This window comes from Athene cunicularia (assembly GCF_003259725.1).
Source record: "Athene cunicularia isolate RWA chromosome 5 unlocalized genomic scaffold, athCun1 chr5_part1, whole genome shotgun sequence".
Lineage (NCBI taxonomy): Eukaryota > Metazoa > Chordata > Aves > Strigiformes > Strigidae > Athene > Athene cunicularia.
Genome location: NW_020799101.1, coordinates 40,666,717 through 40,685,941, shown reverse-complemented (window position 1 = coordinate 40,685,941; position 19,225 = coordinate 40,666,717). Strand labels below are relative to the sequence as shown.

Here is a 19,225-nt window from a genome sequence, read left to right as displayed (position 1 = left end):
AATGGAAGGCCAAGTTCCATTCTACTTGACTTTCTCACACTCATTTAGTTCTGTTCTGATTTCTGTCATCCTTCCACACATACGAGACGATTGCTGTGGCAGACTCTCCACACCTTTGTGCAGGGTTTAACTTGCTGTGTTTCTCAGAGATGGGTTTTGCTAGAGTGAGGGCTGTTTGGGCGAGTTGAGGCAGCCTGCTGAGTGTGGATGGAGATAAGGTGGAGAACTGCCTAGTGTAAGGATTGAAATGGTGGTGGGAAGTTCTTGAGACAGATCATAATACTCCTTCCAATTCCTGCCTCCCAGGCATGAATCCATCTCTGCCCTGTCCTCTGTACCTGCACTCTCATCAGACAGCGACAAGGATGGTGAAGACGAAGGGAATGAGGAAGATGAGTTACGTGGGCTGCAGTCTTTCCATATTCAGTCCAACTGCAACACTGAGAGAGACTCAGGTATAAATGGGAGAGGGGCACGAGCAGAGATGGGGAAAAATGGCGTGAATGTGAAGTGGGGAGAAGATGTGAGACACTGGCTTAGGGATAGCAAAGTACAGGCAGAAAGAGAAAGAACCAAGACAGAAACAGATGGATCGACACCAATGGGTAATGTGGAGTTGCGCATTCCTGCATCTGAAGAGGGAGGTACATTTCAGAGTTCTCTGATAAGAAATTCAGGTTTTTAATTGCCAACTTTGTTGCTAGTTCCAGCTGGCCAAAGAAATTTTGAATTAGTGTCCTGGGCTTGGGTCTGTAATCTATTAAAGTCCACAGAAGCCAAAGAGATCTCACAGAGGATTCTAGAGATATCTGATAAAACTTACAGTAGAGATTACCCTTACTAATTTGAGGTATTTTTACCACAGATGCTACAGTGTATTGGAGCAGGGGGTTTTCCAAGCTTTTGGTGGACCACTACACTGTGGCAAGTGTTCTGCAATGTGTCTGCTGAGTCAGTGAAAATCTTCTATAAAATAGTACATCCCCATTAAAATTTTGATATAATGATTCAGTAGTCTATGGGAAAACATGTGTTGGCGGTGGTTTGCTGGTTTAACAGGTGTAGGAATGCTGCCTTTGAGGAAAGGTGAGGTAAGAGGTGTTTAAAACTCTGGACTGCTGGCCAAGGATGTCAATTCAGGATCTATCTTTTTCCCTTTTTAGATCCAGACCTTACCCTTTCAAGAAGCCTTTCCCATTGGGAAATGAGGAGGGTGAGTTGCTAAACCTTCAAAGTGTATCTGTTGTCATAGGGAAACTGGAAAAGAAATTCCCATGGAAATTACAAAATTCATTTGCACTAGTGGGAAAGGTGTAACTGTGGGGGGAAACCATTGAGAAGCCTCACCGTGAAGAACAATGTGGGGATGACAAAATAGAGCCTAGTTTAAGACACAGTTTTGCTTGGGATTTTTATATCAGTATCTTTCCATCAGATGTTATGCTTTTGCCCCTTCATATCTGGCCTAAATCTCATGTGGTGCTGAAGCTGATCATATACTTGGATTCAAGCGAGGCATTTAAATGTTCAGTTATGCAAGAAGCAGCGACAAAAGTATCGTCTTTACTTGATGCTTTATGATTAAGGGAGGAATTTCAAGCTGTCTCACAGACAGCTTTGGGGCTTTTATGGAAATGGACATAATTGAGTTTTTCTGTGGGTCTTGTGTACTCTTTCCTGTTTTGCCATCAGCAGAACTCAGTCTCTAAAAGTGTTTTTCTTCCAATTTCCTTCAGGCCAAAGAGATAGCAGCAATCCAGCGCTCGGAGGCACCAATGAGCAAGATGCCCCGGCAACGTGGGCGATGGTCCCAACCAACCAGCAACATAGAGATGACTGTGAAATCCATGCTTGACTTGCGACAGTTGGAGTCTTTCTCTGTTTCCCGTTCTCCAAGTCGAGACTCTCTGTCTCAAAACAGCAATGGGGATGACAGAGAAGAGCAGGCAGATCTTCCTGTGCACATCAACAAAGTAAGGGCAGTACTACTCCAAGGAGGTGAATCTATTCTGAGTGCATCTGTCCTGCCTCTGTTTATTATTACCTACATTTATTACTACGCGATGCCATTCCTTATATCTTTAGAATAAGGCTCTAAATGCCTTCTGAGAAACTTGTTTAGATAACTCTTTTGTATAATAGTTAGTATTCCTGCAACATGTGACTGCCATCATATAGCAGAGCCCATGTGGGATCAAGGTTTCTTTCCAATGACAGGGAAGACCTCATGTTTCCTTCCACTGAAATGTGGCTCATATGATGCCCTTAGTTGGACTGTGCTAGATTGTTAAGTTCTCTTAATCTTTATATTGATGGGTCACAGCAATATAATGTGTGCTCATACCTCAGAAAGCTAATGCTTGTTTTCCAGTAGCAGTCTGTCATGTTGCCTAACTTCCTTAGAGTTTTTCCTTCTTTTATAACTGCATGACTGAGAAGAGGGTTGAGCTTGTTGCATGTAGTAAGTCAGTGTTTTTCAGCTGTGGCTCACAGACTTCTCTGAACTATGTCTGATCAGTCTATAAAAGGTAATGGAAGAACTTGCTGCCACATGGCTTACACTCCTGATGTGTGATCAAAGAGGGATATGGGGTCCAGTACTTTACCAGAGAATTTTAGGGGATTGCAAACAGGAAACAAAATAAGAAACCACAGCAGTAGTCTGTCAAGTTTAGTAAGTTAGGAGCAGTAAAGACATAGGAATGCTGTGTTTTGTGATCTCAGATTTCTGATCATATTATGTGCTGTAATGCATACTTTCTAGCTCTGCACAGCCCTTGCTGACTTGAGGAAAAACATTGGTAATATCTAGTTTTCTCTATTTTTAAACCAGGTTGGCAGCTCAATACCTCCCCAAGATAACCGGTCCTGTGTGCGACCTCAAGTGATTCGGCTTGTGTCTTGCGAAGAGGGGATTTTCTCTCAGGAACTGGAACCTTCTGAGAGTGAGGAGTGTGTAATCTACCCTGAGCAAGATGAAATCCATCCCACAGACCCTAGCAGGTTAAAAATAAGCTCTCTGCTGTGCATGGCTTAAATGTGTCTGGTTTAGTTTGCTTGCGGTTTGTGTGGTAACTTGGGTGAGTTGACTTTAGTGCCTGATTGATGCCAGGCATGTTTAGTTGAGAGTTTTATGCCAGCTTGATGCTAAAGGAATCTCAGACTAAGAAGGCACCATTAAAATAATCTTTCCTCTGAGGAAACTGCACATTAGCAGTCTCCTCCAAGGGTTTGGTTGTTGTTTTGTTTTTTGGTTTTTTTTTGAATAAACAATTTGGGAGCAGCCTTTTTGCTTTCTCCCTTATCTGGGTTGAAATAAGCAAGGGAAAACTTGGAAGCTGGAAAACAACCCAACAGTGATGTATACGTGGCAGTGAAATGGCTGCCCAGGAGAAATGACAGGATGCTATTATTTATGACAATTTCAAACCTAATTGGTCAAGAATTTAACAAGTGTAGTATGTGATGACCCTGTTGTGGGTAATACAATAGCTTGCATGAGATAGATGGAATTGAAAAGGACACTGGACACAGTGGAGACCTTTTTTCTTCCTCTGCTGTTTCTTCTGTTTTACCTCACTTAATTTTCTGTTTCATTTTATGCTCCGTTTTTTTTTTCCTTCCCTGAATTTTATTCTTCCTTCCTCTCTTAACCTGATACTAATAGCTGTTTGATTTCGTCTGTCTCTTCCTGCTGTGCCACAAAGAGTGGACTGATAGCTTTAGACGGGCTTTTATGCAAGAGTGCATGCCAAGATTTTGCAGTTGAAGCTGCTAGGTTTCTTCCAGTTTCTCTTTATTTACATTTTAAATTTTATTGTGATAACATTTGGACCGAGCAGACCGATGGGCTGCTGCTCCATCATGTAAGAATGGGAGGCCCCCTGGTGATGTGGATACAGAGTGGATACATCTCAAAGTATTGCAAAAAAGTTTGCAAAGTTTGCAAGCTGCCAGGGGTAATTGCCATTCGGTTCCATTGAGTGACTTCTGCATCCTACCTTCCATTGGAGTACATCTGAAACTAAAGTATTCCATAAGGTGGAAAACCTAAGTCCTCAGGCATCAGGCAGAGGAATGGTGTTGGTGTCATTTGACAAAGTAAGACTTGTGAAATCACAACAGAAATCAGGAACCCCGTCCTCCAATGTTGTATGACATTCTTCAGTAAATTAGTCTTGCTCAAACCCAGAATCTTCTCTATTTTGCAACATAAGTTGCCCAAAGTAGGAGGTCATAAACATGGAAAAATAGTATATTAGGGCTCAAATCTGTGGCAAACTGGAGTTTTTCTACTGTGCAGGTATAGGCCTTGTTTCAGTCCCTTTTTCGTTTTGTAGACCGCTACACTTGTTCCTCAGCTGTGCTGGAAATCAAGCCAGGGCAGTGCTGTGCTGGTGCCTGGTAATCATGGGAAACCGACAACACCCAGAAAGTCAGACAGTCCCCTTGAGACTTCACTGTCCAAGCTTAATGAAATGCAAAAAATATACTGTATAATGATGAGAGAAATCAACTTATTTTTCTCTTTAAAGCTTTACTTTTGTAATCAAAGGTGTTACTAACACAGGTAAGGCCTTATTAAAGTTAGAATGCGCTTCTTTACATGTAAATCAAATATCTCTTCTAGTGCTGTATCTTTCCTGTCTCTCTTGTAGTGAGTTCCAGGTAAAAGCGTTGCCCCATGGGAAGCTAAGTAGAGGCTATCACAGTAATGGATGCCCAGACAAACACAGTCCCGACAGCGCCTGCTCTGTAGATTACAGCAGCAGTCGCCTGTCCAGCCCAGACCATCCAAATGAAGGTAAGATATGAAGACCTTATAAAGGTGTCTATATGTGCTGTGGAACATGGCAAAAACTTGCTGGTGTGGTTCTTTACTGTGCTTATCAGTTGCTATCCTGATCTCTAATACTTGATCATCTTCATGAGCTGAACTGAGGTCACACTCCTATTGGTCTCGCTAGTATTGCTATAAAGGTGCAGGTGCATTTGAACAGGCACTTCAGCGAAAGCGCTGTAGAAGCTGGAGTTGGTTAAAGTGCACTTTCCTTGTGTGCTTTTGGCTTTCTTTTACCTTGCTAGCTAAGGAGGCGGGTTTAGTACTGAATATCCCATAGGCCATTGCTGTTTGTGGGATATGAAAGATTAGAGAATTACACTTAATGCTGTCTGACTTTTGCTTTAACATTTCTAGGTTCAATTTGCTGAATATTTTTTTTTTAACCTCACTAATATTATTGTGATTATGCTATTACAACATTGGGGTTTTTTGCCTCTTCTCAGATTCTGAAAGCACTGAGCCCCTAAGTGTGGATGGCATCTCAGACCTGGAGGGAGAGGGAGAGGAGGATGTGGGTACTAGCATGCCAGAGGGAGAAATCCCCCAGACACCTGATCGGGAAAAGTTCCTCAAGCAGCATTTTGGGACCCTGGGCAGCACTGATGGAAAAGGTAAAGTTCTCTGCTTGGTGGGGGGACTTTGTAAGGTTACTCCAGATTTGTCCCCTGTATAAATCAAACCAGGCTACAAGTTCTCCTAGGCTTTCCTGAGTGTGTAAGTACAAGGGGGCAAGAATGGGGAACCAGTGTAGAGAGGCCTAAAGAGCAACATTTGTTAACTCCATTGGTCTGTATGTAAATTTGTGTGGATTAGATCAGGTTCTGCGTCAGTTTGCGTTAAGTATTGTCCCTGGCATCCTGAAGAGCCCGTTCTCTTGTTCCCAGACTAGTTTTTCCTGTTGTATATGAAGGTACTAGCTGTATGTTCACCCCCCCATTGGTGACGTGTAGTGGCCTCTAGTGGTATATTAAGGCATAACAAATGCCACAAAAGAAAAGACTGAAATGCTGGGTGGAGGGAGAGAATAAGAGAAGACATCAGAATGGCAAAGGAGCTGGTTAGTCTTTATCGACAAACTCCAGAACAGAGCATATCTTTTTAGAATTGATAATGGTTGCAGGCAGAAATATCTATGTGAGTTGTCTGGGTTTTGTTTGGTTTTGTTTTTTTTTTTTTCCTTTGATGGGTTTGTTTTCTTCTTGATGCCAGTGCTTCACAGTCCTACAGGCAGGATAGGACACAAAGGGAAGCAAAAAAGGAGGAGGCATACCCTTAGGGAGAGTAGCAGTTTAAGGCAGAGTAATCTAAGTAGAACAGAAAAGGCAGGGGCAATGAAATAATTTAATTCTGTGTGGTTTTAGCTTAAAAAATCCCCTCGGATATAGTGGAACATTTGATAGTGTCTGTGATAAGAAAATGCATGTGTCAGAATGTTTGTTCTGTAACTAAACTGCTCCCTTTTTCTCTCCCCTTTAACCAAAATTTTTAGGTGGCTCATGTAGGAATCTGGAAAGAACTGAAAACCTCAGCATTTCCTCTCGCTTTCTTTCCCAGTCCCCGGCTCTCAGGTATGGCTCTACTTGTTTTGAGTGTTTCTGTTTGTCTATTTTTACTAGTGTGAGTAGGTTTTGTGCTAGGCCCCAGGTCAAAATAGTTGAGCAAACTTGTGGCCTTGGTGTGCCTAGGCACAGCAAAGTGTTAGCGTAGCAGCTGGCAGGCTGCTGCTGCTTGCAGACCCTTGTGATTTGGACAGGCTGTCCTATGTCACTTTAGCTGTTCTATTTCTTCCTAAAGCAACACTGTTGGTTTGTTCTTTTTCCTCTTTCAGCAATGTGCTTATTTGTTTCACAATTAATGCCTTGATTGAGGAATCGCTAAACATCTAATTTACTCTTTGCTGTTTATGCTCTGTTTATTCTTTTGCATTTCATTCAGCTTGGACAATGAAAGTAGGCTTGTCAACTTTTCCTTTGTTTTACAGTCCTTTCTTATTCAGCTTTGTTCCTCAGTCCTGTGCCTTCACAGGGTGCTCTGGTGTCTCATACAAAGCCTCATGGGGATATTACCCTTCCAAAAAAACCTCAACCCTGAAGCACCCCAAAAGGCCTCTCCAAGCTGTTTCCCTTGTTTTTTAAAAAATTCCAACAAACCAAAGAAAGACACAAAAAAACCCAAACAAAAAATGGGATAAATACTTCTGTTGATTTGGGTTTATAAATGTTTAAAACAAATGAATACTCCTGTATGCCTCTAAAATGACAGCCTGAAATGACAGCTTATTAATTTAATTGTATAGGGTTGAGCAGATTTGAGTACATCTTCTATAGTTCACCAGCTGCCTCTAGATTCACCATGTTAGGGAATTAATTTTTTTTTTCATTGCTGTATTCAGCTGCTGCTGTCAGGAGAGCCTCTTAGTCTGTCTCACGTTGGGACTGTATATTTGGGAAGAAAGCCAGTGGTTAGCTATTGTTTAAGCTTCTGGAGAGCTGCAATGGTGAGTGAAGGAAGTTACTGGTGCTCTGGAGATGTAACAAGAGAGGTGGTTTTAGGTTATGAATACCTCTGGGCTTTTAATCTGTTCAGCTGTTTAAACATGCCAGCTGTTGGCAGAAGTTGCATCCTTTCTGAAGTAAGCCCACTGTGCTTGTCTGAAGTGGAGAAGAAGAGGAAATCAGGCTTTGCTCTTGAAGATACTGACCAGGTTTTCTAATAATTATGCTTTCATAGTGTTAGAAAAGTATAATTACTTTCTGTTAGGGTATCTTAGAATTGAAAAGATTTCATTGTTAGTAATATGCTGAGAGAAGAGACCTGACCTGACTTTGCCCAGTCTTCCCTCTGCCTGGAATTTTTCCTTCTCTTTTGCCTTCACCTTTCACAGCGTCCTTCCTGGAAACAGTGACCCAATACTATTTGTGATTGTGCAGCCTGAGGTCAAATGCCCGAAGATGAGTGCTTTCAGGGATGAGTAGAATGAAGTGGTAACATCCTAGGGCATTTTTGACTTAAAAACCTCCAGACAGGGAAGGGCTCTTTTTCCCAGAGAAACTGGCTTAATTCATGTGCCTGTTTGTCCAGGGCAACATACTTGTTTTAATTAGGATTTCTTTATCGTGTTCTCTAGACGATTGTCACTCTCTTCATCAAATCTGATACTGGATTCAAAGCCCATCGAGCCACTCGCCCAGACCAATGGGTTTACACCAGACCTGTTGAAGAATGACAGCAGCCATCCTGGTGATGCATTGGAGAACAGCCAGGTCCTGGAGAGTGTAAATTCAAATCGGGCTGTTTATGCCCAGAAAAAACACAGGTCAGCTTTGGAGGTCAGCAGAGTCGGTATGGCTCCTGGACGGGTTATTGCATCCTTTCCAGAAGGCCCTGTCAATGCAGCGATGAGAAAGGCACAGTCTGTTCACGACCTTGTTCATGAGGGTAAGGACACAGGTTGGAATGGTGGTATAAACCCAAGAATAAAATGGGGAGATTTGAACTCGAGTAGAGATTTAAATTAAGCTTATGGCTGAGCTGCAGGCTTTGTGTGTCTTCTAACTCAGCCTGCCAAGGGAAAGTATTTTTAATTTGTAATGCAGATGCTGGTCTCCTAATTATCAGTCTCTGATGTTTGTCTGGCAGCTGTGAGAGAAGCAGTGCCAAGGGTGAAATGAACTATTTGCAAAGAAGTGATCTGTTGCTGTGGGTGGTTGCTCCAGGCCAAGACTGAAGGGTCCCCAGGGTAGGGAAGAGAGAAAGAGGGAAGATGGAGACAGTAACAGGGAGCTTACTGTGTCCATGCCTTCTGTGTGAGAGAACTCTGTTTTTGAAACAATCAACTCGTGAACCATCAATAAGTGTCAGTTTGTTTTAAAAAAAAAAACCCTTATCACCGCAACAGCATATATAAGTTTTTGCCTGCTTCATCTGGCCTCTCAGTTAACAGTGGTCTGAGGTCTTCTGGCCATACACTTTAAGAACAAGTCTCTCTCAGGTAAGCAGCAGTGTGTGAGCAGGGTGAGGGATGGGCAAAAATGGAAGCTGCTGAGGCTTGGTGATATTAACCGGACCTAGTGGTTCTCAATACCTCTCCCAGGGGTTGAGCTGAGGCACATAGGCTGGAGCAGCTCTGTTACTTTCCAGTTTTGGAATTCACTACAGGCTCTTGTCTATTTTTGGTATGTTTGTCTGTTTAATTTTCACAGATAAGGGTCCTGGAGTGATATCCTCTGCCAAGCAGCGTCCTCAGACTCTTTTGGTGGTTGAGAAGGATCCCAGACCTAACAATTGCAGGGTGTTATCAGCCAGTACATTGAAGATGGATGGATCTGGTGCTCTGCTGGCCAAAGATGTCAGGGCTGCAAAACCAAAGTCCTACATGAACCCCACAACCAGCTTCCGGGCTAAAATGTCAAGAAGCATATCTGTAGGGGAAAATCTGTACCTTGGTTACTCCACTGAAATGTTGACTGATGGGAGGACTAGCCCTCCAGCGGCAGAGAAGACACAGTTTAGTTCCACAGCAGATGCTGAGAAGATTAAGCTACCAGTGAAAGAAAATGTTCCAGTGAAGCCAGCACTTCAGCCAGTTGTAAACTGCTCATCTCCCAAGTCCTTCCACAGCAAGTTGGCATCATCAAACCGAGCACATCTGATTCTTGACATTCCCAAGCCATTGCCTGATAGACCCACACTGGCCTCCTTCTCACCCACTACCAAAACAAAAATCCTGCTTGAGCCACAGTCTCCACAGTCACCTGCTGCAGCCTGTAAAAAGAAACCCTCCTTTCCTGAGGTCCGAGCCACCAAGAGGGAGAATCAAACTGCTGGGTCTCTGGTTCCTGGTAGAGAGATCCCAACAGGACTTGCTAAGGAGAGCCCAGTGGAGAGTCCAGTCTCAAGGACAGGTTGCCAGGGTGAGCCAGGGGTCACTAATCCGAAGCCGAGGGAGTGGTCAGAGGGCCAGCAGCTAAGGTCTCCTGAAGGCACACTGCCCAGGAGCAGGGAGAGGATCACCGGCATCGCCTGTGTGCTAGACAACCCACCCGGACTTTGCCCACTAGAACCCATCAGGCCGAGGTCTCCTACATCCATAACTGCCTCTGCACAGGTCTCAGGTGTGCATGGATACCCATCTCTTATCTTCCCCCTTCTGTCTCCTGTCTTTGTGAACCGCCTCACGATTCCATCACATTTCTTTACGTCCAGCTTCTGGCCTGTCTCGTCCTGTCTGCACCTGTCTCGTTCCATAAGCCATCCCCTCAATGGTGAGACACTTCTCCAACCTGACACCTTCTTCTCAGTCTTTAATTTCCATTTCCTATGGGTCTTATGTCTGAAGGTCCCTTTTAGTTGAATGTTTTGTAGATCTCCACACTCCCGTGTTTTCAGTTGTACAGTTATCTGCAGGGGCTCAAACCCCTCTCTGGTCAATGCTAAAAGCTGACTTGCTGGGAATCCCCCATGAGGGTGTAGGTTACATTCCCAGTGCCCATCTTGGAGCATGTCTGACCAGCAGATGAAGGTGCAGGCCAGGATGTGCTAGCTGAACCTAGCAAGCACAAATAATAGTGATGGTGAAGTTACAAAGCCTGAGCTGCCTAGCATTTTGTTAGTGTGCGGGTGTGCAGGGTCCAGAACAGTTTGCATACAGTTTTCTTACATGAGATAAGACTTGACCAAGGTGAGTTCCTTGCAGTAGCCAACTGTGAGAGGGAGGAAGTCTCTGTGCTGCTATCACTTTGCTTTGAGGACATGTCTGCCAACTGGGTATGCAATGCACATGCAGGCCTAGCCTTTGGGTTTGAGCATAAAGAACATGGATTAATTTTTGAGTTATTTCCAGTCCGGAGAAAAAGGTGTGAGGTGGGAAACTACCTGCTGAAAACAGCTCTTGAATGTGTTACAGGCACTGGTTTAAGGTACTTCAATCAGATGAGAACTAGGAGCTAATTTACAACTGAAGCAAAAATCCTGCCCTCCAAGGCAGGAAAACCTCCCGTGGCAGAGAAGACACAATTTAAAATGTCCAAGGGTTTTTTTCTGTGTCACAACCTGAAAGGAAATGACGTCTTCCTGAAGTACTTAGCTGAGTCCTGCAGTAGGAAGCTGGATGTTACCCACTGCACTGATACCTTGTACCTTCAGGGGGCTATACAGTGAATGGGTTTTAATCCCTGTTGCAACATTGTTCTTATCTGAGAAGGGACACCTCTGTAATGCTCTGATCAGTTCCCTTCTGTGGCACCAGGCTGCTCCCCCATTCGCCACAATGGTTAAGTGCAGTATTTCTGCACTGAAGCACTGCAGAAGGATAACCTGGTTTTGATGCACTGCTGAGTGTATCACCTTAAGACTAAAATACTCAGTAAATGTGGTGGTTTGTCTGAGGGACCTGCTGTTGTTACAGCATGGGGTAGCTCTCTCTAGAACAGCAAATGTGTCTGAAGCTTTCAGACCCTACCCCCACAGGGGTGAGGTTTCTTCCAACAGCAGATGCTGCCTGGAGCTGTGGAATTACATTCTACAGCAGAGAAGTAACAGTCCTGCTGTCTGTACTCTTTAGGCTGAGTTTCCTCTTTCAGACTTGGAAATCAAGCTCCATGTCACATGACTTTTGGCCAGTTGCTAGGATTCTGTTTGCAGAAAAGAGCAGGTTTTTTGCAGCAGTGGTTTTTGTTTTATTTTGCTTTGGGTTTTTTTAAAGCACCTCCCAACACACAGCACACCCTGACAGAATATTTAGCAGCACCCTTTAGTGAGTTAAAATGATTTAGAACAGTGGATCCCCAGTTTCTTTTTTTATTTTCAACAGACAGCTGTCAGCCATCAGCCTCTTGCAGACCATGTTCCTCAGATTTTTAGTGGTAGATGTTGGAAAAGCTGTTTAGATCCAAGCTGGATATTGCTATGAACAATTTACTGTGGCTTCTGTAGATCATAGTGTGGCAGTTTAGATTAGAACTGTAGGGCTGACAGGGACCTGTTCTGCTTCTGCCTTGCACTGTAACTTTGGGTTTCCACTGAATTTTTCTGTCCTTCCATTTTCCTGCCTGTATAACAGCTGCAGATGAAGAGACTTAATTGTTTTGTTTAAAGCATTTTGACATCTACAGCTAAAATGCTGTAGATGTGCTTAATACTGTTGCTGTGTTTAATATTCTCTGCTGGTTTCTGAAGAGCTCTGCTCTGCACACCCGAGAGGCAGAAAATGCCTGTTACTCAAGCATTTATGTTATGTTTGTGACCTTTATCCAGACTGGCAGCTCACAGAGCTGGAGACCAGCGTAAGAAGCATGATCAGATGAGAAATCCAGAAATGACCATGAGAAGAAACAGCTGGGTTTAAAAAAAAAAGAGGGGAGGAGGGGGGGAGGAAAAAAAAAAAAAGACAAGAATCTTGGACTGCACTGAAGCCCACTCTGCTCAAACTCTACAAGGCTGGGTGTTTTGGGAACAAAGAATGCAGATGGAAGTATTTGTTCATGCCCCTTTGTTCTTGTAGATGTGTTTGTTTATGTATAAATAGATGTTTTTATAGCTGTATTTGTTTATACATCATCTAGATGTATTCATAAAATTGGCTAAGGTTCCCTCCAGCCTGTTCAGAGATGGTGTCCTTAGAATTGCAAGAAATAATAGCATTAATGTGACCAAATTTTGTTTTCAGGTAACTAAAGGAAATCAAATGGCCTTTGTCCAGGCCTTTGCAAATTGAAGATAACTGCAGATTGTGTGTGCATCTATGTCTTTGTTCATGGTTTATATCTAACTCATGAAAGTGTTTATTTTATTAAAACATTTCAGGCTTTCAACTCGCATTGATGCTTTGGAGATAATATCTGGTGGGGGGTAGGCAGCAAATGGTGTCCATCAGTTGCTTTTATTTTTCATTTTCAAATTACCGTGTATCAGCAGTGCATATCCTGGATTGCTCAGAAATGTGATTCTGTTTTGATTGAATTTGTTTGTCAACATTTCTCTGGGCCTCAGTCCTGACTAGAGAACGCTGTAATAATTCAGTATAATCCTTCATCCTCAGCACTTGATTGTACGCTATGCAGAAGGATACATGAGGGGGAGCGTGTGGATTTCTGACTAGGTGGAGGCTAAATTAGAGGCTTTTCAGATCAGTTCCTTTAGCTACTGGAAGCCTTCATTTGAACTTGACTTTAATTCTAATTGTGAATGGCGTGGGTAATCTGTGGCTATTCTTGACTGTAACAAAAATGAGCGATCTGAGAAAAACCATTGCTGACTTTGGAGAGGCTACAGACTGGAGAAATAGGAATGTTTGAAACAAGCAGCATCTCTAGGTAGTATGAGGGAAAGCTCATGTAGAACTTGCTGGTTTAAGGAGTGGCTCAAACGAGCCCTAAAAATTGAATGAGAAGGGTGTGCATGTGGTCTTTCACATATATATATTTTAAAAAAATTTATGTTCTCTTACCCAACTGTGAGATTGTGAATATTGGAGTATGTCTGTGCCTTAGTTTGTGTTTTTATTTTTTCCTCCCCTTCAGAATCGTGCATCAGTGTAGAGCAGTGTGAACACGTGGTATCCGAGCTTCAGGACAGCATGCGCAAAGCCATTCATCTTTACCGCATGGTGAGTGACCTCAGACACGGGCTCTGCCACAGCAGGTTGGCTTGGCAGCCCGCGAGCGTCCAGTATATATATGTGCTTACTGGCTCAGGTTGGTCTCTTGACTGGGTGTTCACTGACATAAGCTGCCTGTTGTCCACTTGACTACACCTTAAGCTTGAACTGGGGAGGCAAGAGCTCCTGATTTCAAACTTTTGCATTTTCTAGTGGCTTTCTCTGGCTCTCTGAGCAAATCAGTTCGCTTTTCAGTCTGTTTAGCTTATCTGTAAACTGAAGATAACAGCGTGCTCTCTTTCAAAGGCGTATTAGGGAATTCGTTAATATTTATACAGTGCTTCGGAGATAAGAAATATTATAGGAGCTTTAGTTTTATTATCCCCATCTGTTCTCTGTCTTTGATGCTGGGGAAAAGGATTATCAAATGTGAGATACCAGAGGAATCTGGCTGTGAGAGGGAACATGCAACCACTCACCTGTCCCTCTCACTGCCAGACCAGAGTTCCATGCAGAGCAATATAACAGCTCTTTGCTGCTTTGCTTAGCACTGATCTGTCAGCCTCCTGCAATGAGTGTGAAGCTTCCACAGTGAGCTGCTGCCGTGTGGTCCTCTGCAGCTCTGGCCTTAGCGCTTGCTTAGCTCGCTGATTGTGCTCTGTTCCTGGGACCAGCTGCATGGGGCAGACAGGAAGAAAAGGAAACTGTGACCCTGTGCTTGCAGCTTGGAAACAGCCCCTCCTTAGGCCCAGTGTAAGGGGAACACTACCCAAAAATGTGCTTCTCATCTCTATCCTATTGGAGCAATGCCTCTGGATTTTGTGTGACTAGCAGTATTGGATGCATGCCCTGCTATAGGATTAAATTTGCAGTCTTGAATGTTGAAGAAAAGGACACTTGAACGGTCTGCATATCTTCATGGCTTCACTTCCCTGAAGGGCTGAAACAGCTTAATTGGTGCTCTACCTAAACCCCAATGCATTCTTTTTATTTTTCCCTCTCTATTTTCAGGTGTTAAATGATAGAGAGTCTTCTACTGACAAAGATAAAATAGCAGGCCTCCTGACAGAAACATTCTCCTCAATGAAGAAAGAATTGGACTCGCTGAAGGATGAGGAAGAGCTTCCAGCGGTTAAAGAGGAACTGGCAAAGCCACAAGATACCACTAGCCCACTGAATGAGGGATGTGGTCCCAATCTACCGAGTCCCAAGAGTCTGGGAGATGAGCAGACACTAGCTTTGCTGGAACAGTACTCAGAGCTGTTGCTACAAGCTGTGGAACGACGCATGGACAAAAAACTCTAAGAGGGGTGGCTTTCAGGTGTTTGTGAATACACGGAAATAATCCCAAGAAGAGGACCACAGAGAGCTTCAGACTGATGCTATCATCGCACTGGTCTAGGGCTGGTGGGGAGACCTTTATAAATTTATTTCCTCATGCCCCTACAACTGACTTGCTCTAATTCTTAGCAATGTGCTGGCCACAATTTTAATATTTTTTTCCCCAGTGGTCTTCAACTTCCTGTCTCTGGACAAAGTCTGGAAAGAGGAGTTTGGAGAAATTGCCTTGAAATTTCTTCATAGCCAAGGAGGTCAGAGTGTTTGGCACCTAAAGAAACAACGAAAATCTGGTTTATCCAAGAAATTCTGAACTGCTGACTAAAAACAAAGGAGTTCAAGTGAAACCTATCCCTTCTTCTCCAAGGCTTCATGGGAATCAAGAAGCAGACTTTTTATGGGTTTATTTATTAATTTATTTTTCTGACTGTTGCTCTATGTCACATTTGTGGCTATTATCTTTGTCCTTTAACAAAAACTGTCAATCCCTTTGCCATATCCCAGCGAGAAACAATCTCTGTATTATAAACCCCCAACAGGGAGACAGGCTGGAGTGTCTGTGCAATTAATGAACTGTTTTCTGCTTAAATCTTGTCTTGCTGTTCTTTCTTTTCCTGCCTTAGTTTTGTTACCTGGAGTAATTCTACTGTTGTCATGACGACCCCGTCTGCTTTTCTCTTGTTTCAAGACAGTCCCACACTGTATTTTATCTGCATTGACCTCCAAGGGAAGGCTCTGCAACCCTTGGACCATGTTTTGGAGGTCACTTAATGAATTAAGCAGTGGTATTTTTAATCTGAAATTTGACGTTATACTGATACTTCAGACTGGGTTTTCTGCAGACATTTTATAAAGGGGATTTAGATACAAATATGAAAGTTTGTTTCAGCCACCTTTCATGATTAGGAGTTGGATTGTCTTTGATGTTATAACTGGGGAACTTGGGATGATGACTTGTTTGTTGAGAAGTGACCATGGAAAAGCTGTTTTCCATCTCTTACAGTGTAACTCTGGATTTGGGAGGTCTTTTGGTGCAATGGCTCATCCATATCATTTGTTCATTTCGCTGTGATAGGAAAATGTTTTCTTCTTGCTTTTTCAGAAAAACAGAATATTTACATCCCAAGAAAGCTGGGATTCTCTTACCTTTTGTAAAGCTGTTTCAGCTACCCACAGAAAATGGTTTCCCAAGAATTTTGAACAAGATATTTTGGGATACAATTACCACCATTTCCCTTGCCCCCAGACTCTTTGCTTTTATGAGTTCCTGGTCTGAGAAACAGAAAATCTTCCCTTCTTGCATTTGTGTGTGCAATACGCTTCTCGCCCTGTGGAGCTTCTCTAAGCCCATGCTAACTTGTGTTTGTTGTGGCTTAAAACTGTCCAGTGATGGTTTTTTTGGTCAATGATAAGCTAAGAAAAAAAAAAATTCAAACCAATGACATTCTTTAGCACTTTCCCCTGTACCCCCACTCCTATCCACAACAGGGACAGATAGACAGAATGCTTTGTTGCTTCCTCCATCTCCAGTCTGTCTTGTATTTATTTTAAGGCAGAGCAGTATAATCCCAGTTTATGAAACTAATGCAAGCAACAAGCTTTTGGCGGGAGAGAGACTGCTAGCATCTGTGGAAGTCACTCAGAGGCAGCCACACTACATCACTTGGTTTCGTAGGTTACAGGCTTGAAGCAATTTTCTTTCATTTTACTGTCCTGGCTGTCATCTCTCTGAAACCCTGTGGCACTCCGAAGTGTGGTCTGTTGACTTCTCTGTCTTTCTGTGACTGGAGATCTGCAGTGCAGCCTTTTTTCTACTGGGCTGACCAGACTGGTGTAGGATGACCTATTTCTTCCAGGTAACTCCGGGGCTGAGTAATCTGCAGTTCTTGCTCTCCCCTTAAGAGGTCAGCTGGCCGATCACCACTGCCGAGTGCTTCAGGGCTTGGCAGTATGGGGAGCACTTCAAGAGCTTTCCAGCTGCTTCTGCCTGTAATTTAAGTCTGCCCAGTCACATTTCAGGTGTCCTTGCAAACCTTTCCTTCCCGAGGCTTGTACTGAAACTTTAAAAGTGTTATTTTCTAGTCCTGTCTTGGCATTGCACTGTGCTGAATCAGCTGGTGTGCTCAGTCCCATGGGCAGCTTCTCTTGCACAGGCAGGGTTTGCAAAGGAAGGCAAGTTGAAAACCAGAGAGGAAATTTCTGGCAGTTTTCTTGAGTGAAAAGGCGTGCCAGAGATGCTGCGAGTGGAACGTATGATGGCAGTCGTGTTGGGTCTTTGATGGAGTTGGTGTCAGTCAAGCTTGCTTTTGAGGTGATTAGTTCCTCCACTTTCAGACTGTGAACATATGTCCTAGTATACAGGAAATTTCTTGCTGTACTGGGACCACAAGACACTCAGGTAAAATAGCAGTCCCTTCAACCCAGGTATCTTTTGGTACTGTCGATAAGGGTTTGAGGGTCCTTTATATTACTTCCCTGTGCAATTTTATTCCATTTTATTATTTAAACTTTGAGGTAGTGACAAAAAGGGTCAGAGATGATACGGAAGAGCCAGTGGCAAGATTGAAATATCCATTAAGGTAAAGAGCAACAACCAGTGAAGCTGGCATAGAGATATGAAACAGAGCTCCTCGGAAACGAGTCATGTGAAGCAAATCTGATTTTTAAGCTGATCAGAGTGGGTTTTGCTTCCTGGAATGAATTTTGCTTTGGGTCAGGGCTGCATAGGGGAAACCAGAGGTAAAATCTGATCAGAATGATGGTAAGAGAAGTGTTGGGCAAGTAGATCAGCTGGAGGATGGTTGTGTAGTTTCAAATAAATTAGAATAGTTTATGTAGGACACTTAGGAAAACAGAGTAGAGGTAGATGTGGTCTTGGCCTGAGGAACACTGTTTGGCCAATACCTGTGAAAGGTAAGTACAGAAAGGCTTCAGGAAAGTAAATTTAGGACTGAGATGGTGGTCTGTAATTGAAGAACGAATTGGAAGGGGTTTTTTTGAAAAAATATGTCCTGTAGGGCCTCTTGTTTCTTTGCTTGCTGTCCTCTAAGTAACTATTTCTTAAACAGCAAAGTTGTGAGCTGTTTGCCCAAGGCTTGAATGTTGCGAACTGAGTAGTAGAAGCGCAGTAGAGGAGGTGCTGGTGCTACAAGATTGTTGCTGAGAGGGGTGAGGAGATAGTGTTGCTCCTTATAATTTGAGACTGATCCAACTGATTCTTCCCTGCTAACTTCCTATTGCTGGCAGTAGGAAATATTCCTAAAAATTCTAGTTTACAGAACAAAGAGAGCGTAAATGCGTTACGTTTTGTTGCACCTTGTGAATATGTTTTACCACAGGCTGTCCATTGGGCCATGTAGAGAAATACGGAATGGTAACTGCCTGGGAAGTGAAGAGGCTTGTGGGAGGAGGTAATAAAACGTGGGTCTATCCCTCTTACTGGTTTGTGTGGGTGTTAGCATAGGCACAACCAGATATCTGTATTAAGACAAGTTATTTGTTTAAGATAAAGCTTGAAAAAATCATTTGGACCTACCTATCCTCTTTACGTACATTTTGTCCACTCCAACCCAACATTCCTGGTCAAAATGAGAATAGTTGTTGGTTTTGTTGTGTGGGGTTTTTTTGTTTGTTTGTTTGTTTGTTTATTCCCCCCCCCCATCCCTCATCTTGTAAATAGTATTACTTTGCCTGTGGGACCCCTGGGTTCATTCTTGGGCTCTCTTGAACTGGTGAGGTAGGAAGAGCTGCAACCTCAGAGGGCCACCTTTCTATTTCCTGCTGCAGGCAGGTAACCCTTTCCTCCTCCCCATCCCTCAGTAGCAGGGAACAGTTGTGCGTGTAGGAGTCCGTGTTTCTCCCACCTCCTCTCTCAGGTTGTCCTCTCCTTTCCATGGGACCTCCCAGGCGATGGTTGGGGCAGGCCTTACAGCAGCCCCCTCCCCAGCCCCCCTGTTTTTGCAGACTTCATTGTGACTCAGAGGAATTGGGACGGGAGTAGAAACATACAAACTTAATTTTTTAAAGAGAAAGAATATGTACATACTTATATATAAGAAGAAATGAACTACAGGTATTTAAACACCATTGGTAAATTCATGCATGTATACGGTGTCTCCCCCCACCCCACCCCGTTGGATACTGAATGACAAAAACCTCATTAAAACACTAGATGGGCAGCCCCTGAGTGAGCAGGTGCTTCCTTCTCCAGGTAAACCCGGCATGTCCCAGCTTGCAGACCCTGGGGGTGTGTAACACGGGGGCAGCTGGGGGCTGTATTTGCCTGGCTCACCCGCTGTGGAGCACGGAGGGGCCGCAGCAGCGTTAGGAATAAGCCATGTCCACTCCGCGTGTCTTTGTGCGCCCTAGGCACCAGGCAGGCACCTCTTCACCCCTCTTCTCCAACACTGCCCTTTTCCTTCGGCTGTTAAAAAAAAAAAAAAAAAAAA

The 19,225-nt window shown here is 43.5% G+C and overlaps 1 protein-coding gene across 8 annotated transcripts in view; it reads left to right on the top strand.

Moving 5' to 3' along the window:
- The window catches only part of MAPKBP1 (mitogen-activated protein kinase binding protein 1), a 105,076-nt gene extending 86,241 nt beyond the window's left edge, over window positions 1–18,835 (top strand). For 2 of the 8 annotated variants that reach the window (XM_026849855.1, XM_026849853.1), the window contains 11 exons: window positions 307–455; window positions 1,164–1,213; window positions 1,737–1,973; window positions 2,834–3,003; window positions 4,659–4,804; window positions 5,287–5,454; window positions 6,333–6,411; window positions 7,971–8,281; window positions 9,046–10,107; window positions 13,363–13,448; window positions 14,451–18,835. In XM_026849855.1, coding sequence (XP_026705656.1) covers window positions 307–455; window positions 1,164–1,213; window positions 1,737–1,973; window positions 2,834–3,003; window positions 4,659–4,804; window positions 5,287–5,454; window positions 6,333–6,411; window positions 7,971–8,281; window positions 9,046–10,107; window positions 13,363–13,448; window positions 14,451–14,744 — 2,752 coding nt within the window. In that variant the 3' untranslated portion in view covers window positions 14,745–18,835. Of the gene's footprint in view, window positions 1–306; window positions 456–1,163; window positions 1,214–1,736; window positions 1,974–2,830; window positions 3,004–4,658; window positions 4,805–5,286; window positions 5,455–6,332; window positions 6,412–7,970; window positions 8,282–9,045; window positions 10,108–13,362; window positions 13,449–14,450 lie in introns of all 8 variants that reach the window. The other 6 variants (XM_026849854.1, XM_026849850.1, XR_003398519.1 and 3 more) reach the window with 5 other exon arrangements.
- Window positions 18,836–19,225: the final 390 nt, after the last annotated feature.